General features: G+C 43.5%; 1 protein-coding gene across 2 annotated transcripts in view; it reads right to left on the reverse strand.

Annotated features, from left to right (window-relative positions):
- Nucleotides 1-1,738: 1,738 nt before the first annotated feature.
- eno4 (enolase 4) overlaps nucleotides 1,739-20,766 on the reverse strand; it is a 22,328-nt gene continuing 3,300 nt past the window's right edge. The window contains exons 2-13 of one of the 2 annotated variants that reach the window (XM_026191036.1): nucleotides 19,947-20,075; nucleotides 16,775-16,932; nucleotides 16,347-16,462; nucleotides 14,403-14,569; nucleotides 14,200-14,328; nucleotides 13,929-13,997; nucleotides 12,736-12,900; nucleotides 12,457-12,582; nucleotides 12,160-12,334; nucleotides 9,387-9,448; nucleotides 2,950-3,067; nucleotides 1,739-2,424 (exon numbers count right to left, since the gene is read on the reverse strand). In XM_026191036.1, coding sequence (XP_026046821.1) covers nucleotides 2,303-2,424; nucleotides 2,950-3,067; nucleotides 9,387-9,448; nucleotides 12,160-12,334; nucleotides 12,457-12,582; nucleotides 12,736-12,900; nucleotides 13,929-13,997; nucleotides 14,200-14,328; nucleotides 14,403-14,569; nucleotides 16,347-16,462; nucleotides 16,775-16,932; nucleotides 19,947-20,075 — 1,536 coding nt within the window. In that variant the 3' untranslated portion in view covers nucleotides 1,739-2,302. Of the gene's footprint in view, nucleotides 2,425-2,949; nucleotides 3,068-9,386; nucleotides 9,449-12,159; nucleotides 12,335-12,456; nucleotides 12,583-12,735; nucleotides 12,901-13,928; nucleotides 13,998-14,199; nucleotides 14,329-14,402; nucleotides 14,570-16,346; nucleotides 16,463-16,774; nucleotides 16,933-19,946; nucleotides 20,076-20,766 lie in introns of those variants that run through there. The other variant, XM_026191037.1, reaches the window with a different exon arrangement.

Consider the following 20,766-nt stretch of genomic DNA (forward strand, 5'->3'; position numbering starts at 1 on the left):
CTCCTCACCCTCAACCAGTTGCAGCCAATGACTGCTCTTCCCTGAGCCTGGTTCTGCTGGAGGTTTCTTCCTGTTAAAAGGGAGTTTTTCCTTCCCACTGTCACCAAAGTGCTGCTCATAGGGGGTCATATGATTATTGGCGTTTTCTCTGTATTATTATTATTTTCTAATTTCACTTTTATTTCTACAGGTAAATCTCAATGAGAAACAAGGTCTCATTTTCAAGAGCGATCTGTTTTAAATAACTATACAAAACTACAGCATGTTAAAACACACTATAGTCATTACAATTCATATAACCAATTAAAATAAAAGACAGTAACAATAAAAGATTAAGAAACAGCCATCCCATGCTCCATTTTGATGAAAACCCTTCAGTCCTGTTGTCCTGTTGTAATTTGTTCCAAGCAGAGATGGGCAGTAACGCATAATCTGATTACTTCTTTCAAGTAACGAGTAAATTAAGGGATTACTATTGTAAAAAAAGTAATTAGATTACCTTTCCCGTAAGCATGCTGCGTTACTGCATTACTAGACCGTGATTTTGTTTGTTTGTGTCTCATGACAATGACATACGCCCACTGACGTGACCGCTGTGGCACCGGATGAGAAGCTGGGACAGTGTACAAGAACATCTGTGCTGCATGTGGAGCAGAAGCCTCTGATTCTTGTTGAAAACAACACAGCTGAGGTCCTGTGGGAATTCAGGCTGCAGACATACAAGCAAGCTGCAGGCCAACCAATCAGACACAGCGGTGGTTTCCAAAGACAGATGTGGCCATCCCAGTGGGCAGCCACATCAGGAGCACGCGTACTTTCTTTCCCCATTCTCGTTATTCGTGCTTTGTTTTTAAATCACAAAAGCTCTGTAGTACTGTACAATAGAGGAATGGGACAGCAGTTCATCCTAGAATTCACTGTTCAAAGGTTTTCTTCACCAATAAAGTGATCCAGAGTGAGGTGTCAGGTATCCCTTTCCTTGTCTTCTTCCTCACCTGTCCTGCCTTCGTCTTTTTGTACCTCTGAGTAAACCAAACCAAACACTAGCCTGCTTTAACCCCTGACTGTGGCACTATAAACTGTGCATAAATTATAACCCCTGGTGATCAGTACTATGTTCAATGACAAAGTGATGTGACACATTGATGCAGCTTTGTGTCTGGTCCATGCAGCTCCTCTGAGCTGCACCTCTGGGTCTTTCCTCTTCTGTTGTTACACAGACACAATCACTTCCTCCGCAGGATGCGAGCCATCAGGCGCTGCCCAGTTACACAGGAGCCTTTTGCTCACGTCCCGTGCTGACAAGGGGCAGGCAGTGTTTGATAACGCTGTCAGCGCTCTGTACTTGAATATGTCTGTCTATCAGCCTTTTCTTTACCCAGCTCTTTTAAAGCTCCCACAGGCGCAGCGAACACGATGACTCAACTGTCACACTCTTAAATCAGATTGCTAACAAAATGTGTCACCGTCAGCTGTGACATTAAAATGTTTCACTGTGGTCTCGTCTTTTAGTTCTTTTAAATTAAGACTGCGATAAATGAACCTCTTTTCAGAGCTGTGAAATTAATTCCATTAATTTGATTTTCAGTTAAATCTTCTACTGCCTGGAGATATTCTGGATCGACGCACATGCAGACCTGCAGAAATGGAAGACAGCAGGAAAACATGCTTCTGGGCCACGCGTGATCATTTTCTCTTTTATTTGCTGAAAAATGCAAACACTGAAAACACACTGACACTGAATCAAAATCTAATTTCATCCCATTTCCAAGATTTTCAGAAAACTTGACCTCTGACCTTGAGGTTGAGGTCACTGAGACACAAACCTGTCTGAGACTTTTAGTACACCTGACACTGATGACAACACCCCCTCATTCTTTTACTGCTGAGGAGTAAAAACATACAAACGTTTCCTTCAAACACCATCCAGCAGATTTAAGATATAAAAGCAAATCTTCCATGTGCACTTGTTTGGGGCTTGAACTGGCTTGAACTTCCGTCCCTTAAAATCGTTCTGGTTTTTATTTCAAATTAAAATGACATCATTGTACATAGCACTGTGTTTTGAGTCTGAAGCTCAAAATGTGAATATATTTGATGTTTTTCTTGACAAGAACTCATATTTCAAACTGTTAGAGACACTTTTTTCAGAGCTGTAAACATAGCAGAATGGTGCTCATACAATGGTGACCCTGGATCGATCCACAACGGTTATAATCACCTCAGCAGATTATTACAGGTGGTGTTAACTGCAAAACTGAATTGTGAAAGGTAAATATATTATATTATCATGAAGACACCTTCAAAGATCCGTCTGAATCAGATGTGAGCTGTGTTCCTCCAATCCAGACCTTGCTCCCTCGGTGCCTGAATGCTTATGTGGGTTGTCAGGGAACAGTGGAGGAGGGTGCTTCTCCTTAAAGACTGGATGAGACAAAATTAAATAAAGTGAATGTACAAAAGCTGGAGCGTAGACACCTACGACAACTGGATGGAAATAGCATTTGTACTGCTGCGGCTGGGGAACGTTAACCCTTTCACTTCGTGTAGAATGAACACAAACATTAAACACAGATAAACATGCTGAATAATGCCGGCTTATGGCAGCTGATTAGACAGACGTGTACTCATCTCTCATTAACCCTCTGCTGCCCCTGCCTGCTTTTTCAGAAATGATGGATGGGAAAGTATTTGTCCTTGTGTGTAATTAGGTGGCCAATTAACAGATCCAAGGTAGGGGGTTTTCACTCTTACACTCACACACACACACAAACACGCGTTTGTACAATTCCTCACACACCGTGTCCTTTCATATCCAGCAGTAAGAGAGAGACGTGTTCCCAAACCCAGACACTACTACTACCGTTCTCTCTCTCGGGCTTTGTCTGGCCTTGTTTCTCTGTCCAGCCAAAGAAAAATCACAAGGAAGGCTGAAAAAAAAAAACCTACCAAGGATTCCCTGTTGGGCCAGTTCTTCTTCTATAGAAATCAGCCGGTTGTATTTAGTCATCCTCTCAGCCCCACTTAGACCTCCCAGTTTGACATAGTGCAGGCCCAGACCCACAGCCTGAACGAGAAGAAAAGCACAGTCTGAGACACAAACAGCAATATTTCATCTATTTACACTGCTTGTTAATCAAAATAGATGAACAGTTCCACAGCAAACGGATGGACAGTCGGGGTTATTAGTGACCTTTGTACAGGTCCAGTTTTTTATTACTTGATATTTGATCTCGTTATCTTAATAAACAATCCTCCTTGCAATTGTTACCTGAGATACTACTCATTTCCACGAGTCTGCTTAAAATGGAGTTCAGAGCAGCATCATACAATAAACAATAAGATGCAGTGTGTAGTCCAACGGCAGTCTCTGGTCACTTTTTGTGCAGCCGACAAGGAAAGAATGGACTATCTTTTATTCTCTTATCTGCTTTTTGTCATATTGTAACCAAAGGAATTAATTGAATATCGAAAAACTCTTTTGTTCTCGTCATCATAGCAAACTGCATCTTTCTAACGTTCTCAAATACAACTGATGTTAATAATAAATTGTAACATGGTTACCTATATCCACCACTCTGAAATTAACACAACAATAACCATACTATTTTGTCATGATTAATCACTATCAGTCTCAGACATCAACACTTTGAAATAGACAACATTACCTGAATGCAAACACATAAATAGACTAAAACAAAGACAAAAAGGTAACAAGAAGCACCCAAAGAGCACAAACCTCTGCCATGGCACCTCACGCTCCAGGGAGTATTTACAAAGCCCACACTTTTATTGTTTCACCTTTCTTTCTTCACAATACACGCCACACTTATAAGTACTATAGTTTCTAAATAATTTCCAAATTAAGCTTTGTTTCAACGTTAGACCGATAAATTTGTAGCTGACCTTGAAAACAATGGTGGATATAAATCAAATATCAACTGATACACACACACATATATATATCAACCACCTGACAAAGATCCTGTGGGACACAGATACAGATGGAAAAACTGGTGATGGCTAACCAGCTGGACATAGGACATGTGGGCAAGCAGGGGAAGAAGGGCGTAGTGATAGATGTAGCTATACCCCCAAAAGGTTTATTCTGTTCATCTGGATGTTTTTCAGTGGGAGAAATGTTTCGTCACTCATCCAGGTGACTTGTTCAGTCTCAGCTGACTGCAAGACTGAAGAAGTCACTTGGATGAGTGACGAAACAGGATCTTAGCTCGGTCATTCTCCACCACCCTGGGGGCGTTATGTTATGTGCTGGATTGTCTCTGGGGCATCTTTACACAGCCTGCACCTGGGGTCTTACCTGGTGTGATAGACCCCAGCCTCTATGGATCTTGTGCTCAGAGCTTGTTCCTGTGCGGTCATGATTAGTGCCTCTGTGCTGCCTTTCAGTCCGGCTTTGTCCAGCCAGTCGTAGGATTTCTGGATGTCACGCACCTCCTCCATCTGCCGGTGTTACATACCGTGCAGAGGCCTGTCCTTCCATGATTGGTTCTTCTCCTTGCTCTTTTTCTTTCTCAGGTTCTTGCTAGCTTAGGTATTCTCTAAGCACGCGGCCGGTTGAGGCCATCTTCCTGATGTACTCATGGATGTTCATTGTCTCATCCTGGAGTATGGTACTAACACTCACCATTTTGCTTAGCGTACAGTACAGGTGCTGGATTTGTTTTGAGGTCATTGGCTTCTATCTCCTCCTTTGGCCAGCTTATTATCCCAGCTAGGTATCTGATCTATGTATCTGACAGGCTGACAGGGACCCTTACTGGATACAGACCCCCCTGGTTGAGAGTCAAACCCCCAACCTGAAGTTCCACAGGTGTGTAGTGTTATCACTATATACATATGAAATGCCCCTGCAGTACCTGATCGGGCAGGGCATAGGTGTTGATAGCCTGGATCTTGTTCTTACCGTTCAGCTGACTCCTCAGGACTTGCCTGACCCGCTGCAGGTATTTGGTGATTGCGGCTTTCCTAGCGGCATCTTCCTGGTTTACATTTGCCTGTGGGATTCCCAGGTACTTATTATTGCCCTCAATGTCTGCAATTTTGCCTTCTGGAAGTGCGATCCCCTCAGTTCCGACTACCTTCCCTCCCTTTACTTACATCCAACTACACTTCTCCGGTCTGAATGATATTCCGATGTCATTGCGGTAGATTCTGGTGGTGTGGATCAGTAAATCGATGTCCCGTGCCTTCTTGGCATACAGCTTGATATCATCCCACATGTTGTACGCCACATCCCCATTGAATTCCTTATGAAGTCTCTTAGGGTCCTGTTGATCTTGTACAATTCTAGGCATTCCAGGATCCACCTGTGGGGCACCGAGTGATAGGCCTTCTTGTAATCAAGCCAGGCAGTGCACAGGCTGGTCAGTCTGGTCATCCAGTCTCAGGCGACTGCTCTGTTTACCAGCAGCTGATGATTTGCTCCTCTGGTATTCCTGCCAATTCCTTTCTGTGCCCCGCTCATGTATTGAGCCATGTGCCTGTTCATCTTAGCCGCTATGATAGTTGACAGGAGCGTCTGGTACTGAGGCAGGTTATTGGCCGGTAGTTGTATGGGACTGATCCCTTCTGGGGTCCTTGGGGATCAGGACTGTCCGGCCTTCAGTTAAGCATTCCAGGTGTGTCTTGTAAATTAGCAGCTGGTTCATTTGTGCCAGAGGCTCATGGATTACAGTCAACCAGTAGGCGTGAATCATTTCAGGGCCTGGTGCTGTCCAACTATTCTTGCTTGAGACTCTTTATCTGAGCTTGTGGTGGTTACTGGATCCTGTTCAGTGCAGTTGTGGTGGTCTGCCTTAGATCCACTAGCCACTGAGCATTGCCATTATGGGTTACAGCCTTCTCCCATATGCTCTTCCAGTATTGCTCTGTCTCCAGTCTTGGTGGGGCTGTTTTCATATTGTTCCCCTGTTCAAGGCATCAGGTATAGACAGCTTGCTGTATTTCTAAGGCACCTTCTTCGCACCTTTCTGCAACTCTGATAGTTGGCCAATTTCCCTCCATGCTACCTTGATCTTGGGCTTCTCCATGGAAGGTACTATTCCTTGTGGTTATTACTCTTGAAACCAAGCCTCTCACTCATCACTGCTGCTACAGTAGCTTGCAAAAGTATTCGGCCCCCTTGAACTTTCCCACATTTTGTCACATTACAGCCACAAACATGAATCAGTTTTATTGGAATTCCAGGTGAAAGACCAACACAAAGTGGTGCACACGTGAGAAGTGGAACGAAAATCAGACATGATTCCAAACATGTTTTACAAATAAATAACTGCAAAGTGGGGTGTGTGTAATTATTCAGCCCCCTTTGGTCTGAGTGCAGTCAGTTGCACATAGACGTTGCTTGATGAGTGCTAATGACTAAATAGATGCACCTGTGTGTGATCTAATGTCAGTACAGATACAGCTGCTCTGTGACGGCCTCAGAGGTTGTCTAAGAGAACATTGGGAGCAACAACACCATGAAGTCCAAAGAACACAGCAGACAGGTCAGGGATAAAGTTATTGAGAAATTCAAAGCAGGCTTAGGCTACAAAAACATTTCCCAAGCCTTGAACATCCCACGGAGCACTGTTCAAGCCATCATCCAGAAATGGAAGGAGCATGGCACAACTGTAAACCTACCAAGACAAGGCCGTCCACCTAAACTCAGGCCGAACAAGCAGAGCGCTGATCAGAAATGCAGCCAAGAGGCCCATGGTGACTCTGGACGAGCTGCAGAGATCTACAGCTCAGGTGGGGGAATCTGTCCATAGGACAACTATTAGTCGTGCACTGCACAAAGTTGGCCTTTATGGAAGAGTGGCAAGAAGAAAGCCATTGTTAACAGAAAACCAGAAGAAGTCCCGTTTGCAGTTTGCCACAAGCCATGTGGGGGACACAGCAAACATGTGGAAGAAGCTGCTCTGGTCAGATGAGACCAAAATGCAAAACGCTATGTGTGGCGGAAAACTAACACTGCACATCACTCTGAACACACCATCCCCACTGTCAGATATGGTGGTGGCAGCATCATGCTCTGGGGGTGCTTCTCTGGACTGGGGCGGAGGTTCATCTTCCAGCAGGATAATGACCCTAAACATAAAGCCAGGGCAACATTGGGATGATTTAAAACAAAACATATCCATGTGTTAGAACGGCCCAGTCAAAGTCCAGATCTAAATCCAGTCGAGAATCTGTGGCAAGATCTGAAAACTGCTGTTCACAAACGCTGTCCATCTAATCTGACTGAGCTGGAGCTGTTCTGCAAAGAAGAATGGGCAAAGATTTCAGTCTGTAGATGTGCAAAGCTGGTAGAGACAGACCCTAAAAGACTGGCAGCTGGAACTGCAGCAAAAGCTGGTTCTACAGAGTATCGACTCAGGGGGCTGAATAATTACGCACACCCCACTTTGCAGTTATTTATTTGTAAAAGATGTTTGGAATCATGTATGATTTTCGTTCCACTTCTCACGTGTGCACCACTTTGTGTTGGTCTTTCACGTGGAATTACAATAACATTGATTCATGTTTGTGGCTGTAATGTGACAAAATGTGGGAAAGTTCAAGGGGGCCCAATACTTTTGCAAGCCATTGTATTGTGTAGACCAGCTGGTTAGTACTGGTGATGGTCACAATAAGAATTGTCTGTAGACCTGCACTCCTATCATCTAGTAGATATTCAGAGGGCACGACCCTCAGGGCACTTGAGTAGGTCACTTGAGCAGTGTTGTTTAGCTCAGTGGGCAAGCAGTTGACCAAAGTCCACATGACCAGAGTACAGTGGTGTAGGTTCAAGCCTGACTGCAGAAATTGCATGGTGGTGTCAATTGTGGCCCCAGTTTCCCAACTGGTGGACTGCACATCAAGAGGCAAACAGTCCCCAGCAAAAGGAGTAGGCAGCCCTGGTGGGTTAGGGTGAGGGAATTTGTTTACTTCCTGGAGGCAAAAAGGTCAACCTCTACTCTTACAAAGTGGCACCAGATCTGGTCGAACATCTGCAGATGGAGTCTCTGCTCCCCTGGCCTGAGCCCGGGGGAGTGCCCCTGCCAGATAGGAATCTGGAAGTAGACATACTTTAGCTTGATGGTGGCAAGCTAAAGCTTTGACAGCCTGCCTCACCCCCGGATTCATCAGCATCTTGCATCTTAGGAGCTGACGATAATGGTTAAGACCTCTTGAAATCCAAAATTGAGTGAAGTCTCCTGTCCCGCTTAAGAACTAAAAAGTAGTGGGGAGAGAACCCAGCTTGTCAGTTATCGGCATCCACTTCCTGTGTTGAACCTTTTCCCAAGAGGGCCAAGTTTTTCCCGCAGTATCTGGAATTGCTGGGGGTCGCGCACTGAGGAAAGGATCAAGATGGTCATTCAAGGTCTACGGAAGAACAGCAGGCATTAGTCCTCAGTCAAGGTAGACACCAACCAAAGGTCTGCCTCCAGAGCTGACCAAGTCACCCTGCGCTGGGGAGACAGGGATGGGGATGGTTGGCCTGGTCCGAGGGTAAGTCTGGGACTTCAGAAGCTGGCTGATATGTGGAAGCCCTAGACCTTCTAGAACTGCTAGATCTCCTGGAGAGGCCCCTTGACACCTCCTTGGCACAGCAATGACTATCTTGAGCCTGCTGTAATAGTTCAGCTGCCTCCAGGCCAAACATCGCTGCAGGGTGAACAGGGAGTCAATAGTCTTGGTCATCCTGTCAGGCTGGCACTGAGACAGCCAATTTCCCCAATTTAAATCAATTTTAGTTTGAATAATGCGATATTGATTCATTAAATCCTGAATCTATTTTTAAATATAAATGTATTTTGCCAGAATCTCAGGTTGTAGTGGATATCTTTGGACCTGCTCTCATTTGCTCTTTTAGCTGTTTGGCAAGTTGTCGAAATAGTTTCCTGAGCTTTAAGATAGATATCCCCTTATTTGCACATGACAAATAAAGGGCTAGGTATATGATCTTAATTTATAATATTTGAAAAAAAAAAGATAATAATTTGGAAATGCGAAAATATTGCCATCAAATGGAAATCATTCTAAGTGAGTCTGTGCTGATAAGCACAATACTTCTGAAACTGGTCAGTGCAATAGTGTGACTCAACTGGTTACCAGCTGGTTGCATTCTGGTTACACACAAAGCGAGGCTGCTGGGCACCTATCATTTTTCAGGTAAGGCACTGTCATGCAGAAATTCTGTCACTATTTGTAGACGAATATCTGTTTTAAATCTATGGGTTTGGCTATACTTTTAATGTAAGTAGTTCATGTAAATTTCTGTTTAATGTGAATTTCTGTATAAGCAGATGGCTGCCGTCTGCTTATACAGAACTTCACATTGACACTGTTCGCCACCATGGCAGCATCACTCAGAAACCAGGAAGAAGACTTACTATATCTGACAAAGAATCCTCACTGCATGGCTCACTGCATGTAGTTCCCATCAACACAGAACCTGTATGCCAACAAGACACAAACAGACAGTTAGCTGTTATAGTAATGCACCATTGTGGCAATAATTTCCAATATTTTTATATACCTATAGACTGTCAAACAGGTGTTACAACATTTGCTGGAAAACCGTCTATTTGTTTAAGCTGAGAAATGTGAATTTCACATGGAAACAGTCTCCTTCTTGGGCTTCATTACTGAGCAGGGGAACATCAAACCAGACCCAGTGAAGGTCCGACGAGTACTCGACTGGTCCAAACCCCCAGATTGGAAGCAGCTCCAATGCTTTTTGGGTTTAACTAACTTTTATCGCAGCTTCATCTGGAATATCAGTAAGATCGTCTAATATCTCACTCACCTCTCCCAAGGTTCAGTGGGATCAGTCTTCTTAGGCTGCTTTTAATCACCTCGCAGCAGTATGAAGGTAAGCTACATCCTTTTGCTTACTTCTTTCGTGAATTCAATGTGGAGGATAGAGAACTCCTCCTCATCAAGTTAGCCCTGGCATCACTGGCTCGAGGGAACGCCCCAACCATTCATAGTCTGGACTGATCACAAGGACCTGGCGTATCGTCAAACTGCAAAATGGATGAGCGCCCATCAAGCCAGGTGGGCACTGTTTTTCACACATCTTCAGTTCTCTATCACCTACAGGCCTGGTTCACGGGATGTCAAGCCCGACGCACTGTCTCAGCAGTTTTCTTCCTCAGAGGACGTTCTGAAGGAGTCCTCAATCTTCCTCATGTTATCGGAGCTGTTACATGGGGGATAAAGTCCACAGTTTGTGAGGCACAGTACAACAAACCTGATCCCAGAACCAGGCCGCCCGAGTGGCTCTACGTTTCAACCCTAGTCCAGTCCTGAGTTCTCCAGTGGGACCACACGGCGAGGTTCACCTGGCATCCAGGCATCAATCAGACTATCTCTTTCCTGGAACGCCTGGTGGCCTACACTTGGCATACCAGGGAGCATATTTTAGCTTGCTCTACTTGAGCTCAAAATAAGCCTCAAACCTTTCCTTTTGCAGGCCTACTTCGACCTCTGCCGACCTCCAGACGACCATGGTCTCAGATCGCACTTGATTTTATGACAGGCCTCCTCCTTCTGCAGGAAATATGGTAATTCTGACTATTGTTGTCCAGTTCTCAAAACCAGCACATTTCGTGGCTTTTCCTCACAACAGAAACCACCCAAATCCTTACCAAACCTGTCTTTCAACTTCACGCGATCCCCTTGGACATCATATCAGACCCGGGACAAGTTCAACTCTAGAGTTTGGAAAGGGTTCTGTCCGGCAGTCGGAGCCAAGGTTAGTTTGTCTTCAGGATTTCACCTGTAGACTAATGGCCAAACCGAATGTACCTACCAGGAGTTGGAGGCAGCACTTCACTGCCTCACCTCCACCAAACAGAGCACCTGGAGTTCTTACCTCACTTGCATCGAATATGCCCATATTAGCCTCACGTCTGCTGTTGCGTCACAGGGCTACCAACGGCGGCTGTTCCCAACAGTTGAGAGTGAGCGTATGGTTCCCTCTGTTCAACATCATCTACACAGGCACCGCCACATCTGGAGAGCCACCTGAGCTGCCCAATGGAAAACCGATGGACTGCTTTCAGCGCAGTACGTTCCAGTCTGAATCAAGTCCAGGAAACTGGCTCCCAACTTCAATGGGCAGTTTGAGATTGACTCCATGGTCAACCTTGTCTCAGTCTAGTTGAAGCGTCCTCGGAGCATGCACAGAAATACTCTTTTCCATGTGTCTCAGCTCAACCCTTACATGTCGGTGATGTTCTTCATTGGATCGTTGTACTTACCTCAACCTTCCTGGAACCCTTCTTGTTTCCTGTGGACCCTGTTGGATGAACGTGAGCGTGAGTGGATTTCAGTGTGGAGTGAGTCTGTGAGCGTGTGAGTCACAGAATGTGTGAAGAGGAGTGTAGACGTGTTACCCTTGCCCTGAACATCCCCTGGATGCCCTGAACATCCCCTGGATGCCCTGGACCTCCCCTGGATGCCCTGAACATCCCCTGGATGCCCTGAACATCCCCTGGAGCCGTGATCCTTCATCAATGTACATATGTATATATCTTACCTGTATGACTCAGAGTCCTGCATTGAGTCCAGCCTGACCAGCTGTGACAGCAGGATTAGACCACTCTGAGATTGGTTAGTTTTACCCTTCTGATGATGTACAGGCTTTTTATTTAATCCAATCCTCATTTAGAAAGATGCAATATTGGGTCATAGCTGTGCATGTTGAATTACACCAAGAAGCATGTAGTATGTAGTATTTTACATGTATGTTAGATGTTGAAAGAGAGAATATGTTGGATCAGTTCTTTTTGCAACAAGTTACTGTATATTACTCAGTTTGGAGTGTAAGAGAGTAAGGTCAGCAAATTTTTAAGAGTGAACCTGAGATGAACATCACTGTCTGCTGTGTGTAAATGCGTACCAGATGCATTGTACCATTAATTATACAGGTTGCGGAAGAAATCATTGACTGTTGAAGAGGAAGCATAAGGAATACTCCTATTGCAAACATTTCATTTTTGCAACTAACTGAGTTGTTCACTGTTACTTGGACCTGATGTAACTGGTCAATGGACTGGTTCTTACATAGTGCTTTTCTACTCTACCTGACCACTCATTGCACTTTATGCAGTTTGCTTCATTCATCCATGTGCCATCTTTCTCTTCTCCAGCTGTTACCTTGTTGCTCTGATGTCATGTGGATCAGGTCACTGACTGTTGTCTCATTGATATGTTTTAAGATATGGCCTCTGACTCCAGGAAGGGGAGGTCCCTGTGACTTGTAGGAGACATCAGAGAGCAGTGAACACGAGTTTCCAATCATACTGCTCAGCTTCTCCCACTGGTCTCCGTCCTTATGAATTAACAGACACAGGAACATGAATACACAGCAATCATGAACATTTTGTTGACAGCAAAACTATATTTAGAGAAGATACAGAACTAGTCCAAGATTTATTTGCTAGCCTTGCTTACCTCTTGCCTAAATGGGTCTATTAAAGCCACCACTGCTGGGTATTTGCTGATGAGGGTTTGGTACAGGTCGACTAACTCATCGGGCGATTTCAGAACTCCAGTAGCAACTTCATACTTCCCCTTAGACTACAAGAGATTAGAGAATTCAGCAAGAAGACGATAAATCTTGTTGTTTTTTTAAACTGATATGCTTATGATGTATTTGCTTTGAAAAAGTTCACAAGAACATTTTAACACATTATTTTCCATAAAGTGTTTGACTATTTTTGGTGAACTTACAGGGTCCAGGAGCTCATGAGCAGCACAGTTCAAAGCTAAATGGATCTGTGTGCCCAGTGGAACTCCAAGGTTGGTGCAGGCTTCAGCGATCAGATCCAGAGGCTGCTCTGCTCGCTCGTGGCTTACAGCCAGGGCCCCGCTGTCACATACAAATGCTTCGCTGGCCTTGGAACAAGCACATGGTTCACATAAGTAACTATTATATATACATAAACAACTGTGAGACACTTTATTGGGTGCACCTACTCAGTAAAGCTAATCAGTGGAACAAACTCGCTGTATTTAGGCATGTAAACATGGTGAGTAGAACTTGCTATGGTTGGAATAGAGACAAAAGCTGATTTTATTGAATTTCAACGTGGCATGACTTTTGGTGCAGACAATCTGGGGAAGAAGAAAGAAGAAAAAAAAACATCCAATGCAGCTCTTCTTTGGATGAAAATGGCTTGTAGATGGCAGAGGCCAGAAAGAACAGCCAGGTTAAAGCAGGAACTATAATTAGCCACTTACTAAACAATTGTAAGCAGATAATCACTACATGTCTGACTTCAAAACGAGTCCGGCTGTGGAGCAGAGGATGAAGAGGAGAGTGAAGCTGCAGTGAGCAAGGTGCTCATCAAAATTAGACTACATCATCCTAATATAGACTAAAACCTCTGACTTGCTTTCAGCACCTTACTGAAAAATAAATGAAATAACCGTGAGGGCAGAAGGCGGTCCAACCAAACCTGGTACTTGTAAAGTGACAATGTTGGTGAAAGTATGTTTTTGTTTAGATATTTTTGCTGCAAAGTAGCTTAGCTGAAGCTACATGTGGATGACAATAGACAAGTTTATATTAATACTGTATATCTGAATGAGATAGTCCTCATCGCAAGGTTATTAGAAGCCAACTGTCAAACTCCCACTCTCCACTCTTTGTTTTTTAGTTCTAGGGGTCAGTCAGCAGGGCTGAAAATGAAATGCAAACTATTCACAGGTAAATAGAGGAATCGTTTAAGAAGCATTTTAGATCTTTAGATAAGCACAGATACATTAATTCCAAATTTAACAATGAACACTTAATACAATTCTCTGTTATATTTTTCAGGAAATCTCTGAATCCTGCCTCCGCCGTGTGCATTCTCTGCCCTCATACAATCTGCTGAATTCAGCGCCTACTCTTAAAATTAATAAACAGCAATGTCCCTCACCCCGCCATTGGTTAAAGTTTTCATTATTCTCATCATCTCCTTCTGTACCTCAAGAGCCATTGTGATGATCTGTGGAAGAAGGTCAGATTTCAGTATGTTTTATAAACTGTAGAGTGAAAAATGGAGAATATAAAGAAACCAAGGTGACTTACTAATAATCTACTGCATCAAAACAGCAAAAAAGGAAACACTGAGATCTACACACTAACTGTGAGCTAGTCTATGGAGGATGACAACAGGAAGAAGTAAGCCAAAGGTTTCTGTTTTGTACTTGTTTGACTTGTTGTCCCACTTTGGGGATCAGGATCACTTCCTCCAGTAAATTCAGTTTTCCCGGCGAGGTCTTGCCACAGCTGAGCAATGTCACCAAGGAAACAGGGATATGAAACTGTGCCGGAGGCTGAACAAAATGAATAACATTATTATATGTTGTTTCCAGCGTCGAATATCCAGTATGTGTTTTCATTATCAAACCTCCTGGTTCCTCAGAGCTGCTATGTGTTCGTACAGATGGATGCCCTGTATCTGTGCCCCAGTTTTGGCCACAGCCAGCGACACTGAGCCAACAGCCAAGCTTCCCTGTAGAACTGGCTTTTGTGGTTCCACTGCAGGAAATGGCTTTTCCACGATGCTCTTTTTACCTGTAATATAATAAAAATCCCAAAAGAGTTTGGAGCATATTTCTGGCTTGTAACAGAGAAAAAAACCTAAGATTAATCAGAGAAAGAACCTGAACCTCCACAAGAGCAAGAAACAGTGAGAGAAGCAAAACTTCCAGTCTTGTTTTGAACTCAGTTTCTTTGTTTTTAATCTGACCACAGTGGTGATTTTACACAGTTTTTTATAACACAGTGACCAAAACATTGAAAGTTTTAATTTTAGGGTAATGCTTCAAAAAACTGGACCAAATAAGACCCCAGAATTGATTCAAGATGGCTCAAAAGGTGCAGGACTACGAGAACTTTGATTTTACTGATCGCTCACAAACTCCAGTTTACACTAAAAGAAAGCTTGAGCACACAGTCGAAGTTTGAAGGAGGGCAGGAGGAGGTAATGCAAAGGGTGGATGACATGAAGATAAATGATTCCCTGTGGTGACCAAAAAAGGGAGCAGCCAAAACAAGAAGAAAAACTGTGTGTGAGATATTACGAATTATTAGTTTTGTATTAAACTGAATGCTGTGAAAGAGCAGAGAGTGAGAGCTGGAGGGAGACATCGCAGCGATTAACAGGATGAAAATAAATCCATTTCAGGTGCCTCTTTGTATCCTTTCCTAACAGCAAACACAACACGATCAAACCTTTTCACTTACTGCCTCATAAAGAGTGCCAGTCTATCTAATAATGAAAGGAAAGCTATCAGATAACAATGTCAAAATATTCAAAGTAGGAGTGGGTTTAAAAAAATCAATTTTCTGATTCCAATCAATTTTGGTTTCAATAAAGCGACATCGATTAAATCCTGAATCGATTGTTAAATATAAACGTATTTTACCAGACATGTCACAGCTGCAGGTTTCATCACTCTGACCAAAATTCACTGAACCAGCAGCAAAAGAAGCTCAAACTACGCTTCACGTTTGACAAACAGCGTCATGAACTCCCTCTGACTTTGGCTGTTTTTTGCTTCCACCACCATAAAACCTCACTTCCTGCACAGCTCTCTCTCTCACAGTATTGAGAGACCAGTTTACCATCAAACCTCTGTTTTCTGCATTATTCATTGCCATCACGCACCAGTCTGCTGCTGTGTGCAGCGCTGCTGGCCACAGTTGTGTTTTTTCAAAAATGACAACAAAGTCTGATTTCTGCTGTTTAACAGCAAAGACGTGTAAACTTTTACAAATGATTGCTCAGCTGTGTCTGTAATCAAACCATAATAACTCTGCTTCACTTCAGCAGCAGCAGGTAATGTTCATTCATGGTTTGATTCATGGTTTTCTGACCTGCTATAAAAAGCCAGGCCAGGAAAATCTCCATCATGTTTGTCTGTTTCATCCTCAGTTACTTTGACACAAAGGCCTCTGCTGTGATGCTCACACCTCTGATGAAGTCTCAGTGTCAGCTTTGTTTTATACACTTTCTGACTGTCTGAGTCAAAATGGAATCGATTATAGAAATCGACGATTGACGATACCCAGCCCTAGTTAAAAGCTCTTTTTGTCGGTTATGTGTTATAAAATAAAACACCGGGCGGTTTATCCTTCAAGCTCGGGTCCTCTACCAGAGGCCTGGGAGCTTGAGGGTCCTGCACAGTATCTTAGCTGTTCCCAGGACTGCGCTCTTCTGGACAGAGATCTCCGATGTTGTTCCCGGGATCTGCTGGAGCCACTCGCCTAGTTTGGGAGTCACCGCACATTTGATGACATTTGATGACTAAAGACAGAAAGCTCAGGGCAGGACTTACCACTCACTCACCTTTATTAATGATCTTCTTGTCTTTAGTTTGTGGAGGAGATGAAGAGGGAATCACCTCAGGCCTCTCCCTGTCCCGGACCTCTTTTTCCTCCAGACAGCGGTCCTTAAAGAAAGTGCTACATCATTTCAGATGAGCAAATAAAAATGTGGTTTAATCAACGTAACAATCCCTGACAAGCCTGATTCCTAAGGAAGATTTTCAGAAGAGCAAGAGAAGTACAGCGTGAATGTCAGTAGACTGCAGTCAAATCTGTTTCTTACACCTCCCAGTTCATGTCCAGGATCCTGGCTTCAGTGGCCACTTCAGGACAGATGTGTTAAATGGTTTTTGTGACTGAACATGATATGACACGTGTTCCTTAAGGTAACACATAGCACTGAAAAATACTACTAATGAAGTACTACTAATAAGTAGTATTAGGTGCTACCTGAGTATATCGTCGATTTGTAACTGGTCACAAGGATTTCGGTCTTTCAGCATGCTGTTCAGAGGCTCATTGATCCACAGCACAGCAGCCATCACATGCTCAGTCCTCTCTTGACTCTCAGGGACCAAGTGGCTCGAAACAGCAGCTGATGACATGCTCTACACACCACAAACATGAAGGACTCCTTCAGAAGGGTGAAAAAGGTGATTTACTAGTACAAGGTAAAAGTTCTTATGTTGCAGGGTATTTACCTCTCAGTATAAAGTGCTAGGAAATGACATCATCTACCTTTTCCTGTCATCAGGTGACATATAAAATGTAAATGAACTATATGGCTGATTAGCAAAAGGCGCTGCTGTTCTCTTGCGCGACAGATTTTTGCAACTCTCTCATCTCTTTTTTCACTTGTAAAATCTCAGACATTCACCGTCAACTTAACTCTGTAGGAGCTCCTGACTCTGAAGTAGACTTCCTGTTTCCCCCACTGTCTTCCTATTTTCAAGCTTTACTCTTCCTTCCATAACTGATGTATCTAATCTCATTAAAACATCTAAGTCATCCACCTGTCACCTTGACCCCCTCCCCACTGTGTTAGTTAAAGCCTGTCTTCCCTTGTTAGCTCCTCTCATAACCAATATTATTCATTCCTCCCTGAACACTGGGATTGTTCCTGAAGCACTGAAAATGCTTCTGTTATTCCAACTCTCAAAAAGCCTGGTGCAGACCCCAATAACTTTGATCATCTTCGCCCTATATCAAATCTCCCCTTCATTTCAAAAATTCTTGAAAAAGTTGTCGCCGCCCAGCTTCATTTACATCTCAATGACCATAATCTCTATGAACCATTTCAATCGGGTTTCCGCCCCAATCACAGCACAGAAACTGCTCTGCTAAGGATTACCAATGACCTTCTGATGGCAGCTGATTCTGGTCTCCTATCCATCCTCATCCTTCTTGATCTTAGTGCGGCGTTTGATACCATGGATCGCTTCCATTGGCATTAGTCACACCCCCCTTTCCTGGTTCACCTCCTATCTCTCAGACCGCACTCGGTTTATCCAACTTAAATCCCAGTCTTCAACTCTCTGTCCTGTTTCTGCTGGTGTGCCCCAGGGTTCAGTATTAGGGCCTCTTTTATTCATTACTTACTTGCTCCCTCTTGGTCATATGTTCTGAAAATATAATATAAATTTTCACTGTTATGCCAATGACACCCAGCTCTACCTTTCTTCTAAACCCAATTCATCCCTCCCACCTTCTTCCCTCTCAGACTGTCTTATTGAGATTAGATCCTGGTTCTCCTCCAATTTCCTCAAACTCAACAGTAATAAAACTGAAGTTTTACTTATTGGTACAGCCTCTATCTTATCCAAATCCCACAGCTTTTCCATTAACATTGAGAATTCGCCTACCCTTCCCTCCCCTCAGGTTAAGAGTTTGGGTGTCATACAGTATTTGTGTGACCTGCTCCATATCACCGCTGTTTCCTGCCCTCTCAGATCATCATCTGCTGTTCATCCTCGCACCTCATCACTGTGAGGAGCAGAGCTTTCAGTCGCTCTGCTCCTCGGCTCTGGAACTCTCTTCCTCCTGCACTAAGAAATATTGACTCCCTTTCTGTATTTAAGACACAGCTCAAAACACATCTGCTTAAACTGGCTAATTCGCTTTAATGCTGATTTTATCTGTTGTCACGCTCTGTTTTGTAATTTTAACTTATTTTATGTATTTTATGACTATTGTTCCTTTTATTAATTGTGTTTTTTGTAAGGTGACCTTGGGTTTCTGAAAGGCGCCCTCAAATAAAATGCATTATTATTATTATTATTACAAAATCCTCCTGACTAAGGTTATGTTAGTGCACAAGCATACAAAGCTTGATGACAGGAATAAGCCCTCAGGTCTGGGGACAGGGAGCTGAGCAGGGTGCAGCACCACCCAAGTGAAGCTGGAGGCCCACGTGGAGCAGAGAAACACCAGGTGGAATGAAGAGAATTACTGAGGTGGGCAGCACTGGCGCGAGCACGTGAGTGAAGGATTTCTTCAGTAGGACTGGTTCACAGCGCACACCCTGGCATCCAACGCACAACAGTTACTTTGTAAATTTGTTTTTATTTGACTCTGTTTTTTCTAATATGGAATGACCAAAGTGTTTCCTGTTTTATTTGTATTTATTCAGTAAAACCTAACATTTCATTAATGCTCTCCTAACATATACTTGGAGGGCAGAGTGATCATACCTATGGAGAAATTGCTGCGCCTGCACAATGACCTCTGCCTGCGCTGCCTCCAGCAGTATGGTGTTAGGGTTCATATCATTTCAACCATTTCATTTCTCCTCATTAGGAGGAAGGAGGCTGCAGGTTAGCCATGTGGGTAACATTCAGTGTGACTGTTTGGGCACCGGGTACACTGAGATGTACTGCTGTATTAACCAGTACCAGTGGAGTTTAGATGAATGTCAGACTTTCCAGCACTATCACACAATGAATTCCTCTTAGGTCAAGTCAAGTGGCTTTATTGTCATTCCAACCATGTGCAGTGGCACACAGTGACTCCAACACCATGCTACATGTGCTACATGTGACAGACAGCCTGCACACGTGCAAGTGTGCAAAATGGCAAAGACCAAAACAAAGACAGTGCAACACCAGACAGTGCAAGAGACGTGCAAAACTCAAACCAGGTAAACTCATATGTATGAAAATGCTGGTGGCCACGAGTGCGACCCCTCAGACATTTAGTAGATTCATGTTTGAAAATCCTACGTGACTTCCTTCTTCAGTTATCGCAATTACAAGATTTTTGGAAAACTTGACCTCTGACAGTCGAGGCGACTAAAATTGAAACTTGTCTGAGATTTTTACGTGATGCCTCTGTGGTATGAATTTCAAAATTCCAAGGCGCCTTGTTATCGAGTTATCAGTGCAGGGCCACCTGGCAGGGTGACAGCCTGGCTGAGGGTAAGGTCATTTTATCTGTTCACTAAACTGAGAGCTGATTTAAGGTCGTACGTCATAGCCAAACAAACCTGCTCCTGCACTAATGAACAACATGTTCTTCAACCCTTTGGCTTGTTCTCCAAACTCATCCATATCACATTCAGCCACAGTCACATAAGAAAGCTCTGAGTTCACCAGTTAAAGGCCACAATGAGACAAATGACTTTTACCTTGTCCTTGTTGTGAACAACACAGTAGACCTCTGCCTCAACAGAAAGTCGTCCTCTGGCATCGTAAACCTGCCGTCCCGTCACTCTGCTGATTCTCGGTGGTGCCGCGAGGTTTGCAAAGTAATCCGCCTGAAGGGATGGTTATGGTTAAAAACACCTCGCAGTATCGGAGTGACGTTATTTAACCAATTCTGTTTCCTCCTTACCATCAATGATAGCATGGTTCAGTAGTTACAGAGTAAACACAACATGTGTAGAAAACATCAAAAACACATTTTATTTACATTTTAAATTCACCTGTAAAAGCAGCAGCGACGTGTGCTGACCACAATGCACCTTTCAAATTCTTTTTAAATTTTAAATATGTTCATATTGTCTATTTTGTAAAATGTTCATATTGTCTATTCTTATTTAATTCACTTAATGTACAGAATTCACCTGCTTGCTGCATACATGCTACTACTGCACATTCACCTAATGAGGCCTTTGAGATCTAACAGCACGAAAGCAGCAGAGGAAACGGGCTAACGCTGTCATTCCAAACTATATTTGTGCTCATAATGTTTGTTGTGTTTCCACTTTGGTTCTTTCAGATGTGCGATGTGGTTTCCAGCATGCTGGCCACCATGAATCAGACTCTTGTAGAGATTAATGAGTCCTTGTCATTGTTCATTTGTCGGTGCTGAAATATTAATGCACCCAACTGTGAGATATACATGTATAGTTTAAAATGGTCATAACAGGTAAAAATGAAGTGTTTTCACAATGACCGCATCAAACGTGCTCAATGAGTTGTCACGAGCTAATGGCTGTACCCAGG

Source organism: Astatotilapia calliptera, chromosome 13 (assembly GCF_900246225.1).
Source record: "Astatotilapia calliptera chromosome 13, fAstCal1.2, whole genome shotgun sequence".
Lineage (NCBI taxonomy): Eukaryota > Metazoa > Chordata > Actinopteri > Cichliformes > Cichlidae > Astatotilapia > Astatotilapia calliptera.